General features: G+C 38.3%; 1 protein-coding gene across 3 annotated transcripts in view; it reads left to right on the top strand.

The window, feature by feature from the left end:
• Window positions 1–17,982, top strand: part of unc-45 (unc-45 myosin chaperone) — a 34,474-nt gene extending 16,492 nt beyond the window's left edge. For all 3 annotated transcript variants that reach the window (XM_071685078.1, XM_071685077.1, XM_071685079.1), the window contains 12 exons: window positions 702–870; window positions 4,061–4,219; window positions 5,090–5,267; window positions 7,515–7,680; window positions 7,930–8,156; window positions 10,210–10,351; window positions 10,605–10,861; window positions 11,789–11,969; window positions 12,132–12,335; window positions 12,694–12,873; window positions 13,210–13,350; window positions 17,323–17,982. In XM_071685078.1, coding sequence (XP_071541179.1) covers window positions 702–870; window positions 4,061–4,219; window positions 5,090–5,267; window positions 7,515–7,680; window positions 7,930–8,156; window positions 10,210–10,351; window positions 10,605–10,861; window positions 11,789–11,969; window positions 12,132–12,335; window positions 12,694–12,873; window positions 13,210–13,350; window positions 17,323–17,460 — 2,142 coding nt within the window. In that variant the 3' untranslated portion in view covers window positions 17,461–17,982. The remainder of the gene's footprint in view (window positions 1–701; window positions 871–4,060; window positions 4,220–5,089; window positions 5,268–7,514; window positions 7,681–7,929; window positions 8,157–10,209; window positions 10,352–10,604; window positions 10,862–11,788; window positions 11,970–12,131; window positions 12,336–12,693; window positions 12,874–13,209; window positions 13,351–17,322) is intronic.
• The last annotated feature ends 1,420 nt before the right edge of the window (window positions 17,983–19,402 follow it).

The raw sequence follows: 19,402 nt of genomic DNA, 5'->3' as shown, positions 1-19,402 counted from the left end.
GAGGCCCTAATCAAGGCCATCCCATTAATGCTATATACCCTGGGTCAGGTACCCTTTTTATTGACTAACCCCTAGGGGTGGATGAATAGCTGGGTTTATTGTGGATTGCTGCCACAACCTGGATTCGAACCTATGTGCTCAACCCTGGGTGGCCTGTAACTTGTATGTCAGGAAGAAAATTATGATGATTTAGTAATAAAATTTGGTACAAATGTACTTAGTTGATATATTCAAAACCATACAAACCTAAAGATCCCCATTATGGAGATCCTGTAGCTGTGAGGTTGCAATCTAGTCAGATGCAGGGAAACAAAGGACTCCTTTGAAGTAAGAAGTTCCTTAAGACTTTTAATCTTTTTTTTTTTTACATTTATGATGAAAATTCCATGCTGAAGGTTGGACCATTGGGTAGATACATTAGGTAATAACAGTTGGTCGGAACATTAGGAGCCTCTGAAAACACTTCTAGAGTTGCCCTTTGCTAGTGGCCTGTTAAGTGTGAGGCATTAAAACCTAAGAAGTGGCACTTAAGTTCACCAGTAATCTGGATGTGAGAGGACATTTGGGAAGAGGCTGAAGAGGATTAGACAAAAAATAACTAGAGGAACACCATTGTAGAACACCAAGGTTTTGGGGTAGATGTTTTTGTGAATGACTGTCATATGTCCATTTATACAAATGTTTTATGTTCTCTTTACCAGGCCAAGGAAATCCTGAAAGAAGTGGGCATCCCCTGGCTTTTAGAATTAATGAATAGTAAAGAACAGACAGTTGTCAATGCCACACAGTACACCTTCCAAACTCTCTTCAACACCTTGGCTGGCATGGACATAAAACAAGAAAAGAAAGCTGATAGAGTTCTTCGTGCAGGTATGCCGTTGATGTACAGTAAAACCATCAGATTATTGTTGTATTGGTTTGTTTATTATCTTTAGCAAGAAGCAGCTCATATCTAATACACACAGAGCCTCATGAGCTTTTTGTAGAGTTCTTGATCAGTGGAGGATTAAAGTAATATTATATCCCAAAAAAGGGGGGGTTGCCCTGTTTTAGGAAATTTACATCAAGCCAACTTTAAGGGTTTCAGAGGATATGGTTTTCTCTGGAAGATGGTACAGTGATGTCAAGTACTTCCTTGTAGTTAATCAAGTTGGACCTTCTCATTCAGTGAACATGATTCTTGAATCTCCTCTTTGGATGCAGACTTAATGATTAGAACCTCCTCATCTTGAGGGCACTGCTGAGGCCTCAGAATCTTTACTTTTTTGGCAACTTTTCGAAATAACTGGTTTAAGGCAGTAATGGATTCTCCAGAGTTTTCTTGGGAACAAAGACTGATTGTATTGTACTTTGTGCATGACAGCTAGAAAATGGATGTTTCCAAATAAAGACATTGTTTGTTTGATGGTACTTTGTTAAGGCAGAAGAGACAATTAAGTATATCTATCTATCTATCTTTTTTTGTAGCCATATTTCCAATGCCCATTCCCTCTGGGAATTCCTAGCAAGGGGTTTGCGAGGGAAGAGAGTCTCCACTTATCCCTGTATTTACATGTCTCCCTCACATACCCCATTCCATGCATTCTTCCTCCACCTCTCTCTCCTCAGTACTCTTCCATTTTTATTTCCCCCATGTCATGGGTGAGCCTCATCTGACACCAACCCCTTTAATTGTGCTGTCACATACTCCATTCCATGCATTCTTCTTCCATTTCTCTCCCTTCAGTACTCTTCCACTTTATTTCCCCATGTCACAGGTGATCCTCATCTGACACTAACCCCTTTAATCATACTGTCATACACTCTTCTTCTAAGCTCTCTGTCTTGCATTCTTTCCTCATGCCCAAACCACTTCAAAGTATTGCATTTCATTTTACTCCAAATCTCTCATAAACACCTCCACATTACTTTTTTCTTAATTCCATCTAGTCATACCAGATTTTCCTCTCAAAAAACTAATTTCCACAGCCTGAATTCATGACCTTGACTCGTCCAGTGTCCACTTTAGGCTGCACAAGTCAGGGTCGGGAGGATAATGCTGTCCTTTAATCCTGCCTTCACTACCATACTTACACCTCTGCCCTTCATTATTCTACTAAGGGACCCAGTGACTCTTCTACCTTGTACTGGTTTCTCCCTTATCTCTCCTTTCATACCACCACACTTACCCGAGATAGCTCTCAAATACTTAAATTCTGTCATCTCAGTCTTTTTTCCCCCCATATCTGTAACTTTATTGTTATTTTAGTACATTTTTTTTCCTCATTCTATAGGTATGCAGATTCTGTACTTTCATTCTGTTCCCATTTAAATACTTTTTTTTTTCTTTGCTTTGTCGCTGTCTCCCGCGTTTGCGAGGTAGCGCAAGGAAGCAGACGAAAGAAATGGCCCAACCCACCCCCATACACATGTATATACATACGTCCACACACGCAAATATACATACCTACACAGCTTTCCATGGTTTACCCCAGACGCTTCACATGCCCTAATTCAGTCCATTGACAGCATGTCAACCCCGGTATACCACATCGATCCAATTCACTCTATTCCTTGCCCTCCTTTCCCCCTCCTGCATGTTCAGGCCCCGATCACACAAAATCTTTTTCACTCCATCTTTCCACCTCCAATTTGGTCTCCCACTTCTCCTCGTTCCCTCCACCTCCGACACATATATCCTCTTCGTCAATCTTTCCTCACTCATTCTCTCCATGTGCCCAAACCATTCCAAAACACCCTCTTCTGCTCTCTCAACCACGCTCTTTTTATTTCCACACATCTCTCTTACCCTTACGTTACTTACTCGATCAAACCACCTCACACCACACATTGTCCTCAAACATCTCATTTCCAGCACATCCATCCTCCTGCGCACAACTCTATCCATAGCCCACGCCTCGCAACCATACAACATTGTTGGAACCACTGTTCCTTCAAACATACCCATTTTTGCTTTGCGAGATAATGTTCTCGACTTCCACACATTCCTCAAGGCTCCCAGGATTTTCGCCCCCTCCCCCACCCTATGATCCACTTCCGCTTCCATGGTTCCATCCGCTGCCAGATCCACTCCCAGATATCTAAAACACTTTACTTCCTCCAGTTTTTCTCCATTCAAACTTACCTCCCAATTGACTTGACCCTCAACCCTACTGTACCTAATAACCTTGCTCTTATTCACATTTACTCTTAACTTTCTTCTTTCACACACTTTACCAAACTCAGTCACCAGCTTCTGCAGTTTCTCACATGAATCAGCCACCAGCGCTGTATCATCAGCGAACAACAATGACTCGCTTCCCAAGCTCTCTCATCCCCAACAGACTTCATACTTGCCCCTCTTTCCAAAACTCTTGCATTCACCTCCCTAACAACCCCATCCATAAACAAATTAAACTTTTACTTGCATTTATCTTTGTTTGCCAATTCTTGCACACGTCATAAAACAAACACCCTTCTGCAGCTCCTCTTCGCTCTTGGCAAATAACACAGTACCATCCAAAACCAGATTTGCCACTAGCCACCATACCTCACCACCACACCCCATTGTGGAAATCTAAAGATGCCACGCATAAGTTACTTAGTAAAAGTGATATTTGAGTACATATTTGAATATGAGAAATGTGTATTAACTGGTGAATCTCACCATAAACTTTAATGTTAGAGAAAATTCTCTTGCTTTGTAACTGATATTGATAGTGAGGAATATGCCCAGGAATCTTCATTTAAAAAGGTATTACATTGCAGAAAAAAATAAGGTAATCATGTCTTGTTACTTTGCAACAACTTCTTCTGAAGCACTAGATACATTTCACATCTTTGTCAATGTGAACTGTTTCTTGCATGAAACTTAAGAGTCACTGAGGCACTAGTGAACTTGAATTTGTTTCCATATTGGGGAAAGTGGTGAATTTAGAATGCCACAATACCCAGGTATGTTCATTTCACCAGGAGAGGGGGTTTTAGACTTCATATGTTTATTTGTAGTATTATTTGTTCTGTACTTTCCTATGTTAAATGCAGATTGAGCTCAAAAGCAAATACTGATTTATTCTTTCAGCAAACCAGAAGGAAATTGACAGTTTAATGGCTACCATGGTCTCCATTGTGACACAGCGCACCATGACTGGAGAGTGTCGAGATGCAATAATTGAACTTGTCCTCAAGAATGTGGAATGGGATAGATTGGACTGGGGAGACAAATTCATCAAAATGGGAGGTATGAAGGTAGTTATTTAATCATTGTCACTTTGTAAGCTTAGAGATTTCCTCCAACATAGGTACATATAGTTCTATACCTGGGGAAAATTACATTTTTTGGCTGGTACAGCATTTCTCCAAAAACCCAGATACATCTAATTTTCAGTTACATTGATAATAGGATTTTTTTATGGAAAGCATTTTATTTAATAAGAGAGAAGATAAGATTAAATAGAAATAGTTGGTAGGAGCATTAGATAGTAGTCATGAGAAACATCAGGTAGGATCCTCTGCAAACACTGCACTAGAGTCGACCTCTGCCAGTGGCCTGTTAAGACATGTACATCTCTCTATATCTCTACCACCTGTTACAACTGTGTATGTGTATGTATATGTGCGTGTATGGGCATTTATGTATATATATTTGTACATGAGTGGATGGGCCATTCTTCATCTGTTTCCTGGTGCTACCTCGCTGATGTGGGAAACAGCGATTAAGTATAATGATAATATAATGAATGAATAGATTGATAGATAGAAGATCTTGTAGTGTGAAATCTTCAAAGGCAGAAACTTTTAGAGATTCCACATTTATTTTTATCATGAAATGTATCCCCCTTTGGTGGCATATGACACTCCATTAGATTTGTTAAGTTATTTTGTTTCTTTTGTGGTGGTAGTTGTGAAGTGGATGATTTATGTTTTTGCATACTGGCTGAACTCTAGAGCAAAGAGCATACTTTGAATTGAATTTTTATAAATGAAGTTTGAGTGAGAGGAATGGGTATAAGCTTACTTGAGCTTAGTTGATGTATAGCTTGATACTGCTTATCATAGCAGTATTTAATGATGTCAGTTAATAACAAAAGAAATTGATTATTTCTTCCAGGTATTGAGAAAATGTTAGACATTTGCTCCGAGTTGGAAGAGTTTGATTTTGAGAGCCGTATTGATATCACTGAAAATACTCGCATGACAACATCCATCTGTCTGTCAAAGGTGTATGAGACACAGTATGAAGATAAAACCAGAAATATTTACCATGAGAGGGTTGATGAATATATCAGGTAAGTGTTTGAATTAGATATGGTTGTGATTTTTTTTGTAGTGACAAAACAAATGCATGGAAGAGATATTTTAGGACAAGCAAAACTCTAGGAGTCTTTTGAAGCTTGGCAAAAAAATAATTAGGCGTAAGCTGTGAGCATATTTGTAAATTCGTAATTTAAGAAGCTTCTTAACAAATATTTAATAGTAAGTGAAATGTATTTATATGTTTGGGCATTGGCACTGGGTCTAGGGCTTTATATGTCAGATGTGCCCAGCAATGATAAATTAGGGACTGATATTGAAGTCCTCTGCAGTATGAGAAAGATTTTTGTAGAGTGGAAGGAGAACAACCACTTTTATTTTTAGGACAGCTAATCATTGCCCATAATTACCTAATTGTAGTGAGAGAGAGAATTTTACATTCTTAGGCCCCATCTCTTGAACAATCTTCATTAGCAGATGTCCTTTTGAATATATGTTTGCTGTTTGCACTAACCATGTCCTCAATTAGTCTCTTCCATTCATCCACCACTTACACACTGTAAAGGTATTTCTTTACCATGGTATTTACAAGTTTTTTACTTAAATTTCATGTTACATCCTCTGGTTGCTCTATCCCTACATCTCTCAAGAGAACTATCCTGTCCATTTCATTAGTCTTTCTTAAAACCTTAGAGGTTGTGATCAGCTCACCCCTTTGTTACCTCTCTTCTAATGTGGGTAAATTTAAGGCTTCCAGTTTCCCTGTAGCTTAGTTGTCTCACTTCTGTTATCTTTGTTGCCCTCCTCCAGACTTTCTCTAATGACTTCTTTATTCTTCTTTAGGCGCAGTGACCAAACCTTAGAGGGATGTTGTTTTTTTGGCCTTATGTAGGGTACGAATAGCTTACTAACAATTTCCTTATCCGTATACATGAAAGATATTTTGATATTTGCTAGCAGCTAGTTTGCTTGCTAAGTATTTTGTTAATATCCTTTTTTTAAGCATGTTTGACAGGAAGAGCAAGATGATTTACTGCATATAGAATCGTCTCAAATTTCCTTCTTCACTTTACATTGTTTAGCCTTTTTCAATTAATTCTACTGAGGTTCAACAATCACTTTGTGGAAATGCACCCTGTCATAAGTTTAAAGAATAAAGCAATTACATCTGGAAAAAATGGTGTCTGTGCATCAGGTTCACAGATAATGTATTAACCCTGGTGAAGGAGTACTAACTTGGTCAGTTTAGAAAAGAATGAAAGTCTTGCACCACATTTTTGTAGTTAATCTTTAAGCCAAGTGAAAGACAGATGAGTAATAGAAGGAGAGTGTGAAAGTGATTTAGTGGAAGGTGCTGTGATTAGATAAGTTTAAGAAGCAGCTTCGTATGTATTCTAAGATATTTTCGTACTGCAGTAGATGATGTTATGGGATAATGATAACATTTCATCATAATAGTCGCAGAAATGAGTTAGTAGGACACATTTTGCTGGAAGTTTTTGCAGAAGACTGCTTCAGGCTTACATCTGCTAAAAGTCTTTATCACTGTAGTGCATAACCTTATCATTCACTACCCAAAGAAGTTTTTATTTTTTCAATTGAGTTGGAATTTAATTTTCCTTTATTATTGGTGCTTTGGTCATGCCACAGTACTTGTCCTTGCATTGTTTGTAAGGATTTTTATAAGAAACACCCATTCAGGAGAAGTGTAGGTGCATGTAGTGTGTTAAAGAGTGATAGAGCTTATGATTGTGATGAAAAAGTCAGTCATCAGCAGGATAAAGTATATTTAAGATACAGTATTTCCCAGATAATCCCGGATTAGAAATAAGGGTCTCTTGTGCCATGATAGAGGTGTGCCTTCTGGGAGACTTTTACACATGGATGGTATATTCTTAACTCTTTCATTAACCTTTCATGCTTGGAGAAAGGAAAAGTCATTGAATGTTTCAAGGGAATGACAAAATTATAAAAATGAAGGGATAACAGAATGGGTAGATGTGACATGTAGGAGAAATTTGTGGTAGAGAGGCTTCATGTAGAAAATTGCCTAAGGAGAGAACGAAAAAAAGGAGGGTAGGTTTGTGTTGGAGTCGGTAGCTTTGAAGTTAAAATGTAGGAGTATAAAATGTGTTTTAAGTGATTGTGCATTGATATGGAGAGTATTGTTTGAAAGGAGATTGTTGTTTACATTTCTCCGAAATAAAAATGTACGTTTGGCAGTAAGTTGATAAATAGACAGTGTATTTTGATTACCTGTTCTAACTGTGCCCTTATTTCAGACTTCGGTTACTCACCCCAGATTTGGAACACAAAGTTCGTGTAACTGTTGCCATCACCACGCTGCTGCTCGGTCCTTTGGATGTCGGGAATAGGCTTATTGCAAAGGAGGGTATTTTGGAGATGATGTTAGTCATGGCAAATTCAGATGAAGTCTTACAGCAGAAGGTAGGTATCTATTCTGCTAACCACCCTCAAGAGGTTAATAAACAGTATTATACCACATAGCTGCTCACAATGGTATCATGTAATCCAGTAACATACTTCATTGGTATGTCTGGATTACAGAATACCCTTGGGTTGACATAAGGCCTCTCATTGGGAAGTTTTCATAGACCTGAAATATGCCTGTTGAGACAGTGGAATTTGTTCTGATTTGATGTTATGTTCTAACTTAGTTCTTATTATACAATTTAGGTTGCTTGTGAAGCTCTGATTGCTGCAGCATCAAAAAAGGATAAATGTAAGTCCATTGTAACACAAGGCACAGACATCCTGAAGAAGCTTTATCAGAGCAAGAATGACTCCATCCGAGTGCGTGCACTGGTTGGACTATGCAAACTTGGCTCTTTGGGTGGCACTGATGCCTCTATGAAACCCTTTTCTGAAGGAGCATCACTCAAGTTGGCAGAAGCTTGCAGAAGGTATACTGTTTCTATTATAATGCGCTCTCTTATTTCATCATGTGCTCCTTTACCCACTAATTAGGGATAATGTTGTTATTAGGATTATCTTAACATTGTAGTTATGAAATGGGTGTGTTTTCAGCTGCCAAAGGTGTAATTGTAGTATCGAGTAAAATAACCATGTAAGTCTTCGTGGTGATTTGGTATTCACACAAGTGCAAACGCTGGAGGAGTAACAAAGTGTAGAGAGAAAGAGGAGTGTCTTCTAACCCTAGGACCCCTTTTTTGGGAACCCAGCGGCTTTGAGGCTATTACAATCCAAAGCAGGGAAACGATGAACTCCTTTAGAGCAAGATGTTCCTTGACAAGACTAGACTCCCATTTGTCAACTAATTGTGTTACAGCCAAACCACATACACACACTGAAATGACCTGCCCTCCAAACACCACACCACCAGACATACATCCGTCAGAAGCCACAGTCTCCACATGTACATAACTTGCCTGCTTTCAATCTTTACATCACTTATTCCCACAACTCTTTATATACAGAATCATCATATGCTAAGACACTTCATGCTCACAATGCAATGACCACAGTGAAGACACCGAACAGTTAATGCTCAGAGGCACTGCACTTTGAACAAAACTACACTTTATGACCTAAGGTCTTGCCCAGTGGATGCCTCATAAAGATATAAGAAACTCCTAGGCAAGAAGAAAGTAATAAATCTTTCTTTCATACCTGTTTGCCTATCCCTGTGTTAGCAAGGTGACACCAGGAGCAGATGACAAAATAGCCTCAATTGCTCACATCCACTCTGGCTGTCATGTATAATGCACAAAAACCAGAGGCCCCCTGGGTCCACAACCAGACTCCACAGATCTTTCCATAGTTTCCCATGACTGCTTCATATGGCCTGGTTCAGTGCCCCTTGTATAACCACATTTCTCCAATTGACTTTATCCTGTGCACACCTCACACCTCCTTTGTGTCCCACTTTTCCTTGTTCCCCTACTTCTGACATGTATATCTTCTTAGTCATCCTCTGCATATGTTCAAAACATTTCAGCACACACTCTTCAACTCTCATACATACCCCTCTTAGCACTACACCTGTCGCTTATTTTATATTTAATCAACCCTCATTACATGACATACCATCTTCAAACATTTCATTTCCAACCCATCCAACCTCTTGTGTACTTTTCTCTTTTTTCAAGGGCTCTTGCCATCAGATGTACCTATCTTTTCATGCTGACAGTGCCTTCTCTTTCCACACACCCCCCAGTGCACCCAGGACCCCTCACCCACCCTGTAACTAACTTAAGCTTTCATAGTTCCAGCCAACCAAACTGTCCTCCACTGCAAAGCCTAATAACCTTGTTTTTATTCACTTTTACTCTGTTTTCTGCTTTCACACACTGTCTCGCTTTCAGACACCAGCTTCTGCAGTTTCTCTCAAATCAGCCACCAGCAGCATGCCATCAGTGGAAATTTACTAGCTCACCTCTCAACCCTCCAACCATTGTCGGACCACAGGCCTGCTCCTTTCAACTTGCATTGCATTCACCTCCTTTACTAAACCTGTCCATAAATAAATCAAAAAGTCATCACACACACTCCCGTTGCAGACCTACTTTCACCTCAAGATGGCTAGAGTGGATGGGATTGCAGTTTTTATCAAAAAAGGTGATGATTGTTGTTTTAATATGTTATATAGGATTTTCAGTGTATGTATGGCTCATGGTAAGGTTCCTGAGGTTTGGCAGAATGCATATATAGTACCACTTTATAAAGGCAAGGGGGACAGTTTGTCGCATGTTCTTTGTAAACTGTATGGGAGTGCAGTGATTGAGAGGGTAGTAAAATGCACAGAGCATCTTACTTTAATGCTGGTAGAGAATGTAGATCAGGTTTTAGCTTTGAAGTCTGGGTGCAAGAAATTCTTAGAAAAACATAAGGATTTGGATATGGCATTTGTAGATTTGGAGAAAGCTTTTGATAGCACTAATAAACATTCTCTCTGGAAGGTATTACAAATTTATAATGAAGTAATGTGTTTTTCAGGTTTCTCGTAAACCCAACAAAGGATAAAGAGATGCGACGTTGGGCATGTGAGGGTCTCTCCTTTCTTACCCTTGATGCTGATGTTAAAGAAAAGCTTATCAATGACAAGAATTCCCTTCGTTCAATGATCGAACTTGCTAAAGTAAGTGTTATGATACATTTCCTCCAGTTTGATCATTATTAGATGCTCGTTAATAAACGTTTGTTGGGTACTGTGTACACGATTTTATTGGATCCATATATATGTGTATGGACATGAAACGATAATGCAGATGCAGTTATACGTTTGTTGTTCATCCACAGAATAAATGTGTTTACTTGATTAAAAAGGAATTTTGTATTAAGCAAAACACCTTCATTTGAATTGCCTAAAATTTTCTTTATTCTCTTTCCAGTCTGGTGATATGAACTGTTTGTATGGAGTTGTGACAACGTTTGTAAATCTCTGTAATGCATATGACACTCAAGAAATAATTCCAGAAATGATTGAGCTGGCTAAATTTTCTAAGCAGCACGTGCCAGAAAAGCATGATTTAGATGATCAAGATTTTATTGATAAGCGGATCAAAGCACTGGCTGAGGAAGGTGCAGCTTCAGCGCTAGTAGCACTCAGCAAGACAGAGAGTAATAATTCCAAGGAACTTATTGCAAGGTATACCCATTCCCAATATTGTCCATTTTATGAATGAAAGTGTGGTATTGGGAATGAAGTTTATGGAAGATGAATTTTCAGTTGGAACTGTTTGCTGATAATGTTATAGATGTTGATTAGAAAGGGCCAAGATGTACAGACATTGAGGATAGTAATTTGGAAGCTTATGTATCAGGGAGAATTTTTGAAGTTAGCAATATTCAGAAGTTTTGAGAAAAAGTAAAAAATATCCATGAAATGCAAGGTTTAACAGGCATGTTGCAGCTCAGTTTAGTGAAAGAAAAACATGGGTTAATGACTTCAAGCATGTATAATGAATTTTCAAGAAAGGGGATGAGTGAAGAGTGGACATATTGATAAGGTTATAGAAATGAATAGAGATTTTTACATTTCCATGTTGGTTAGGAGAAAAGTGAAAATTAGACTTCTAGTTTAGTTTGTGTGTATAAGAGACCTGTAGAATAATAATCGGTAAATAATACCTACTAGTCTTTTTACAACAGCTCTGAGTCATACTGTTTTCCATATTTAGTTTACTATCAAGTGATGTAAATCAGCTTTACTGTAATGACATGTCTCTGCTTTGACAGAAGTGAATTGTTGAAAAGTACCAATTTACCATTTGCCCCCTATAACATATAGACATCTCTTGAGTTGAGGTTGGACTTGACTAGAAGATTTAAAGTAGTATTTATACCCATTATTGACAGCTTTTGGAAGTACTTTAGCTGTTCATTAATATGACTTGTGATTAGCAGCAAATGTAGGGCTACAGTGGTGGTAATTTCTTAAATGTCCAGTTGAGTTTCCTCAGTATATAAGATCTGCACAGTTTGACTATTAATTTAACAATCCATTAGTATATGTCCCATTTTATCTCCAGTTTTTGTTTTTAATGGTTTCTTGGTTCCCCCAATTAACTTTCAGGTTGTTCAATGCCATCTGTCAGATGCAGGAGAATCGAGGTTTGGTTGTTCAACAAGGAGGCACTAAGGCTTTGCTTGGTCTGGCAGCAGAAGGCACAGAGAAAGGCAAGACAGTAGCGGCACAAGCCTTGGCTCGCATTGCAATCACCATCAATCCAGAGGTTGCTTTCCCAGGACAGAGGGTAGGTGTGGTGGACTTTTATTTTGTCTTTTCCATCATTGATTGTCTCTGTCTCATTTTCTTGTCAAAATTGTTGTATTTTAGTCATATATTCATAAGCCATAATAGTAGTGTACATTTTAAAGAGATGAGGGAAATTCTGTGCACTTTTTTTTTCCCCCAGGCCTATGAGGTGGTACGTCCTTTGTTAAAATTGTTAAATCCAGAGTGTGCAGCATTAGAGAATTTTGAGGCACTGATGGGCCTCACTAACATTGCTGGAATGTCTGAGTCAACCAGGAAGCGCATCATAAAGGAAAAGGGACTACCACTAATCGAGAACTACATGTTTGAACCTCATGAAATGATTAGAAGAGCTGCTATTCAGGTGAAGTTATCTTATGGATTTAAAGTGTGAGGCTCTTTTACTGTGGTTACTCCCTTGAGTGAGTTCCTGAGGGAATGGGCATCAGATATAGATAGAGATAATTTATATTTTCAAAAGAAAATTATATACAGATACTGGAGGGATATGTAGAAAAAAGTGTTGTAGATATGAATCGGCAGAAAAAATTTATATATTTAACATTTACAGGAAGTTTTGTGTTTACTGTCGTGTTATAAGTCAAAAATTAGTTTAAATTTAAATGTTATTAAAGATCTAATTTCTCCAAAGCTTCTGATCTGCACACAGAAGTATCTGAAAATAAGTAAACTTTTTGTTTATTTTATATATTCATTTACAGTGTATGGCAAATATGTGTGCATCTCCAGACATAATTAAGATCCTGGAAGGGGAAAACGACAAGTTCAAGTACTTGTTCCTGTGTGCATCTGATGAGGATGAGGAGATTATCAAGGCTGCTGCAGGTGCACTCTGTATGGTCATGTCTGAGTCACCCAAGTGTTTAATGAAGGTGTTTCAGGTAAGATTAAGTTTACCATTTACGATCTGTATGGTTCTATCAAATTCCAACAATCCTGTTTACTTAAGTGCCAATGGGAATGAATCTTTTATGGGAGTCAGATTTGCAAAACTGGGTTACTAGTCAAATGTAAATAGGTTAGTGAGGGTTATGAATTCTCAATTCCTTAAGGTAGAATTTCGACTCTGCCACATGTTTCATGTGAGAAATAGTCTGTTAATTAACCAATCAATTTTTCATTAATTTGGGAAGCATTGGACAACTGTAAATGTTAATTGTAGTCTTACATAAGTGTTGTTCTATAGTTTGCTCATGTTATAACATTTATCACCTTAGGCTAAGGATTGGGAAGAAATCCTCGAGTTCTTGCTTTCGCATAAAGACAAGGACATCCAGTACCGTGGTACTATCATCGTTTACTTGTTGGTTTGCCATGATAAGCAGACAGCAGAGAAAATAATAGACACTCATTGCAAGGTGCGTATTACATTTTATCTTTTGGACTTTAATTGTAAGAGTCTGTGGGTAGTGAAATGTTTGTTGCTGCCACTAACTTCTTCAGACCTTGTCAGCAGGTGAGCTAAATTCATATCAGTTAATTGAATGTAATAAGGTAGTTGGTAACACAACTCATTCTTTGTAACACTAGATTTAACTATAGTATTGTACAGTGGTCCTGGCATCGTTGTTTGGATGTAAAAGATATGGGCTTTGGATCAAGAATTATGGAGGAGGGTGGATGTAATTACTATGTGTTTGAGGGAGAGAGTTTCATTCTTGTTATGCCCTGTCTCTTAACCCTCCATGTGTTTATCATGTCTTTACTACTTTGTGTGTGTGTATATGTATATATTTATTTATAAATTATACTTTGTTGCTGTCTCCCGCGTTAGTGAGGTAGCACAAGGAAACAGACGAAAGAATGGCCCAACCCACCTACATACACATGTATATACATACACGTCCACACACGCACACATGCTTGCCTATACATGTCAGCGTATACATAAATATACATACACATATATACATTTACCTAATTCATACTTGCTGCCTTTATTCATTCCTGTCGCCACCCCGCTACTTGCCTCCCACACCATATATTCTTAATAACTTCCACAGAGCATCTCTATCAACTCTATCATATGCCTTCTCCAGATCCATAAATGCTACGTACAAATCCATTTGCTTTTCTAAGTATTTCTCACATACATTCTTCAAAGTAAACACCTGATCCACACATCCTCTACCACTTCTGAAACCATGCTGCTCTTCCCCAATCAGATGCTCTGTACATGCCTTCACCCTCTCAATCAATCCCCTAATATTCAATAATACACTCACCCCAACTCTCATTTGCCCTCTTTTTCACCTCTTGCACCTTTCTCTTAACCTTCTGCCTCTTTCTTTTATACATCTCCCGGTCATTTGCACTATTTCCCTGCAAAAATTGTCCAAATGCCTCTCCCTTATCTTTCACTAATAATCTTACTTCTTCATCCCATCACTCACTATCCTTTCTAATCTGCCCACCTCCCATGCTTCTCATGCCACAAGCATCTTTTGCACAAGCCATCACTGCTTCCCTAAATACATCCCATTCCTCCCCACTCCCCTCATGTCCTTTGCTCTTACCTTTTTCCATTTTGAACTCAGTCTCTCCTGGTACTTCCTCACACAAATCTCCTTCCCAAGCTCACTTACTTTCACCACTCTCCTCACCCCAACATTCTCTCTTCTTTTCTGAAAATCTCTACAAATCTTCACCTTCGCCTCCACAAGATAATGATCAGACGTCCCTCCAGTTGCACCTCTCTGCACATTAACATCAAAAAGTCTCTTTTACATGCCTATCAGTTAACACATAATCCATTAACACTCTCTGGCCACCTCCCCTACTTATGTATACCTATGTATATCTCTTTTTAAACCAGGTATTCCCAATCACCAGTCTTTTTTCAGCACAAATCTACAAGCTCTTCCATTTCCAACATTGAACACCCCATGTACACCAATTATTCCCTCGACAACCACATCACTCACCCTTGCATTCAAATCACCCATCACTATAACCCGGTCTTGTGCATCAAAACTGCTAACGCACTCGCTTAGCTGTTCCCAAAACACTTGCCTCTCGTATATGCACATGTTCGAAAACAATATATAGTGTGGGTAGGATGGATCAACTATGAAATGATGGGGTAAGAAAGAAGTGTGGTAGTAAAAAGAGTATGTATGAGAGAAGTGAAGAGGGTATACATTTCATAAGTAGGAGGAACATGAAAGGTGAAACTGAGGAGTGCACAGGATTACGCAAATCAGAGCTCTGTGGTACACAGGGATCCACATGCTGTCGATGGAGTGAACCAGAGTATGTGAAGAAGTCAAGACTATGGATAGGAGTCTCTGGTTTCCATGCATCACACATAGATGTTAGCAAATGAGGCCATTTTTTTCATGTTTCTGGCATCACTTAATAATGAGGGAAATGGCAAACACATGAAAACAAAGTATCAAAAAATCTGAATGCTTATAAATACTCAAATAAAGTAATGTCTTCCTATGCATAAGGGGAAAAGCAATGTCAAAATTTTAATAACCCCAGGTTCAAGAATGCTAAAACTGAGAAATCGATGGTATGTAATACTGATCAGATGTGCAACAATTTTGTGAAATTCACTGAAATGCAGTACTTCAAAATACACTATACAGCCTTGACATAATGACTGCTTTGTTAATTGGGCCCATTTACTTTCCCTTGCATAAATTTGTGAAATAACCAATACAACTTTACAGGCAACATTCTTCTCTTGCAGAACCAGGATGACATTTAATAACATAAGGAAGGTAAACAGATGGATTAATCCTCATAAGTATTAATGGTTACTTTGTGATATATTTTCGTTTCAGGAACTTGCATGTGGTCTGGTACCTGCTTGGCCTATACACACAAAAAAGAAATGGGGTTAAGTAATGCTCAGAAGGGTTGGTGAGTAGTGGGCTGAAGTTAAATTACTAGTGAAAGAGAAAGGTTTATACAAGTGGTACCTAAAGGGAATATTCAAGAGAAAGGTGCAGAAGCTGAAAAGGACGGCAAATGGGAGATGGGGGTGAGAGTAAATTTCAGGAAGAATAAGAAATCTTTTGGCATTTTTGAAGCTTTGCACTGGATAGAGGAATCTTGTTTTTGTGCATTACACCTGATAGATTGGATGTGAATAAGTCTCACTGATAGATTGGATGTGAATAAGTCTCACTGATAGATTGGATGTGAATAAGTGAGACTATTCTTCAGCTACTACTGGCACTCGCTTGATTCTCAGAATTTTCATACTTGTTTGCCATTTCCCATGTTACCAGAGTAGTGTCAGGAACAATGAAAATGTGCTCACAAGCCTTTCTTTGGTTTTGCCCACACACTTAACATGTCCTGGTTCAGCCCTTTCACAGCACATCGACCCTAATTTACATATCACCATACAACCCACTTGTTGGGCCACCTTCACCCCTAGCACACTGCATACCTGTTCCTTTTTCTAAATATTTCTCGCACATTCTTCAAAGCAAACACTTGATCCACACATCCTCTACCACTCTGGAAACCACACTGCTCTTCCCCAATCTTATGCTCTGTATATGCCTTCACCCTCTCAATCAGTACCCTCCCATATTATTTCCCAGGAATACTCGACAACTTATGCCTCTTTAGAATAAATACTTGCCTTTGTCCTGATGGCACTATGTATGCATTCCACCAATTCTCAGGCACTTCACTATGGTCCATATATACATTTAATATCTTTACCAGCCAATCAACAATATGGTCACCCCTTTCTTAATTTCTGGACACTGGATGTTCAGAGTGCACAATTATACTCATGGCCTCCCTGACCACACTTCCTTAAGGAAGACCTGTAGATCTAGATGTTTTCTTATGGTGACCAAGGATGGGTTTTAGTGGTGAAATGATGTTCTGAGGGAAGCCATGAGCACTGGCCAACAGCTTCCTAATTATACCCAGTTTCTTGGTGATAATTGGAGCTTTCTACTTCTTAGAAACATCAGAACTAACCATCTTGAAGCTCTGGTAAAATTAATAATCTCCAAAATCAAAATCCACAAATTGAAGTGGTAGCCAGGAGTAGTAGAGAAAACAGTTCCATCCTCATGTGACACATTACACACCTATTCATTGAATCGAATCACAACTGTTGACAATCGCTAAGCTTCTTGCAAAACATTCTCCTCTTGTAATTAGTTTTTACCCACAATGGTTTGGGGCTTTGCATTCCTCCTTCCATAGCTCTTGTCCCCACACTAGTCCTCAACTTAACCCAAACCCATTCTTACCCATTACTGCTGTGCTAGAATGTCCAGGTTCTTTAACACAAAAGTGCTACCTATTGTAAAGCACATCTGTTAATAATTTAATCTATCTGCTTTCTGCAGACTGCCCTTGAAGCCATAAACAAGATTGATAATCCAGAGTTTGTTATGCCCAAGGCTCGTGAATATGCACACAACACCCTCAAGTTATGTGCAACGCAGTGGAAACTCGTCAAAGATCCTGACGTAAGTGATGATTAAAAGCATCATTGTCTGTACCGTAGACCTCAATGTATAATGTCAGTGTGTGAGCTGTTCGTGTATAGTACATTGTCAGAATTTTGTAAACTCCTCCTGTGGGACTTCTTGTGAATGAAATGGTTGGCCCTAAGATACCTATGCAGTGAAGAATACAGTAAGCTGAAAGATTATTATGTAGCCAACATTGGATCATGCATATCTTTTTTCCTGTGCATTCCCTAGAAAATAAACGAAGCTTAGGCCAGATCTTGATTGATGAACTCATAGCATAGGGCACTGAGTATTATTAGCTTGGTATTGGTTACATATAAGGATATCAAGGTCTTCCATAAGTCTGGACAGTTGTCCAAATTAAAATTCAACTAAATAGCCGATCTGTATTCTTTTGGTGGTTTAAACTGTAATTTTAATATGTGCCTTAATTTATGGTGAGAAGAGAGACTTTTATACAAATTATGGAATGTTATATGAAAAGTCCCTGTAAATTTACTGGTAGTTGATTTGTAATAAAATTACCTAAAGCATTTGTTTCATTAACTAATCTGTTTATATCTTTGATGCCATTCCCTTTAGGAACTCCTAATAAGGGGGTGCCAAGGCAAGAGTCTCCAATTATTCTTCCCTCCACCTGCACTCTTCGCCCATTGTTCTCCCTCGAATACTCTTCCACTCTATTGTGCCATGGTCCTCCTCTCGCACCAATCCCTGTCATCATACTGTTATATAATCTTGTAAAGTACCTGGCTTGTACTTTTTCCATGAGATCAACCCACTCTACCATTGATTCCCTAGTATAATACATCTCCCACTTCCACAGCCTGGATTCATCCCATGTTCATATTTTGGCTATGTAAAATAGGATTGCGAGGACTATGCTCTCCCTAAATTACTTCTTCACTTTCATATCTATATGTGTAGATTTCATTATTCTACTAACATTCCTCGGCTTAATCACTGAGATTCTATTGACTAGATGAAACTTTACAAGATGTACTGATAATAACTTTAACTTATTTTTCCATTTTGTTTATGTCCTACAAATGATAATCTTATTATGAAATCCTTTTTTCTCTTACTCACCTTGGAACGTTATGTCCAAAAAGCTACTGCAGAGGTAAACGTCCAGTGCTTAATGTCCTCGAAGAACCACACACACTCAAAGGATGCCTCTGCATTTTAATTCAGGACAATTATAATCTGTATTATGCAAGAAGGTCAGTTTTTTTGTATTACAACCTTGAGTGTATTGCTTATCCCATGAATGATTGCATGTGAAAATGATATACAGATTTTAATAAGAGGATATTAAATGACACAATATCAATGAACTATGCACGTGGAATGATTGCCTGTGAAAATGACATGCAGATTTTAAGAGGATATTAAATGACACAATATCAATGAACTATGCATGTGGAGTGATTGTCTGTGAAAATGACATACAGATTTTAATGATATTAAATGGCACAATATCTGAACTATGCACGTGATTTTAACATTTGTGTTGATATCGGCCTCGCCACACAATTCAATTATGATGTGAATGAGTTGGAGCTTCAAATGCTTGAAACATTCACTTTCATTTTCAAGCCTTTGTAAATAATCATGGAAATGGTCATTTAGGGAAAATTCTGCAAGCACCAACCAGGATTGAATGTACAAAAAGGCATACAATGAGTTTTTTTTTTTTTTTTTTTTTTTTTTTTTTTTTTTTTTTTTTTTTTAACAATTGCCTCTCTCAACTTAGCAAGGTAGTGTCAGAAACAGACGAGCATCAGCCTCATTTGCTGGCATCCCATTCACTGATTCGTTAATTACCATAAAAGTTGCATCCATATACTTACGTGGGAACAGAGCAAATATTTCATAAGTCACAGTACAATAGGAGTGTTTACATATTTTCAGTAGAATTCTTTTTTTTTATTTTATTTTCATCTCTTTA

The sequence above is a fragment of the Panulirus ornatus genome, chromosome 39 (genome assembly GCF_036320965.1).
Source record: "Panulirus ornatus isolate Po-2019 chromosome 39, ASM3632096v1, whole genome shotgun sequence".
Classification (NCBI taxonomy): Eukaryota; Metazoa; Arthropoda; class Malacostraca; order Decapoda; family Palinuridae; genus Panulirus; species Panulirus ornatus.
This window is presented reverse-complemented; position numbering and strand designations above follow the sequence as displayed.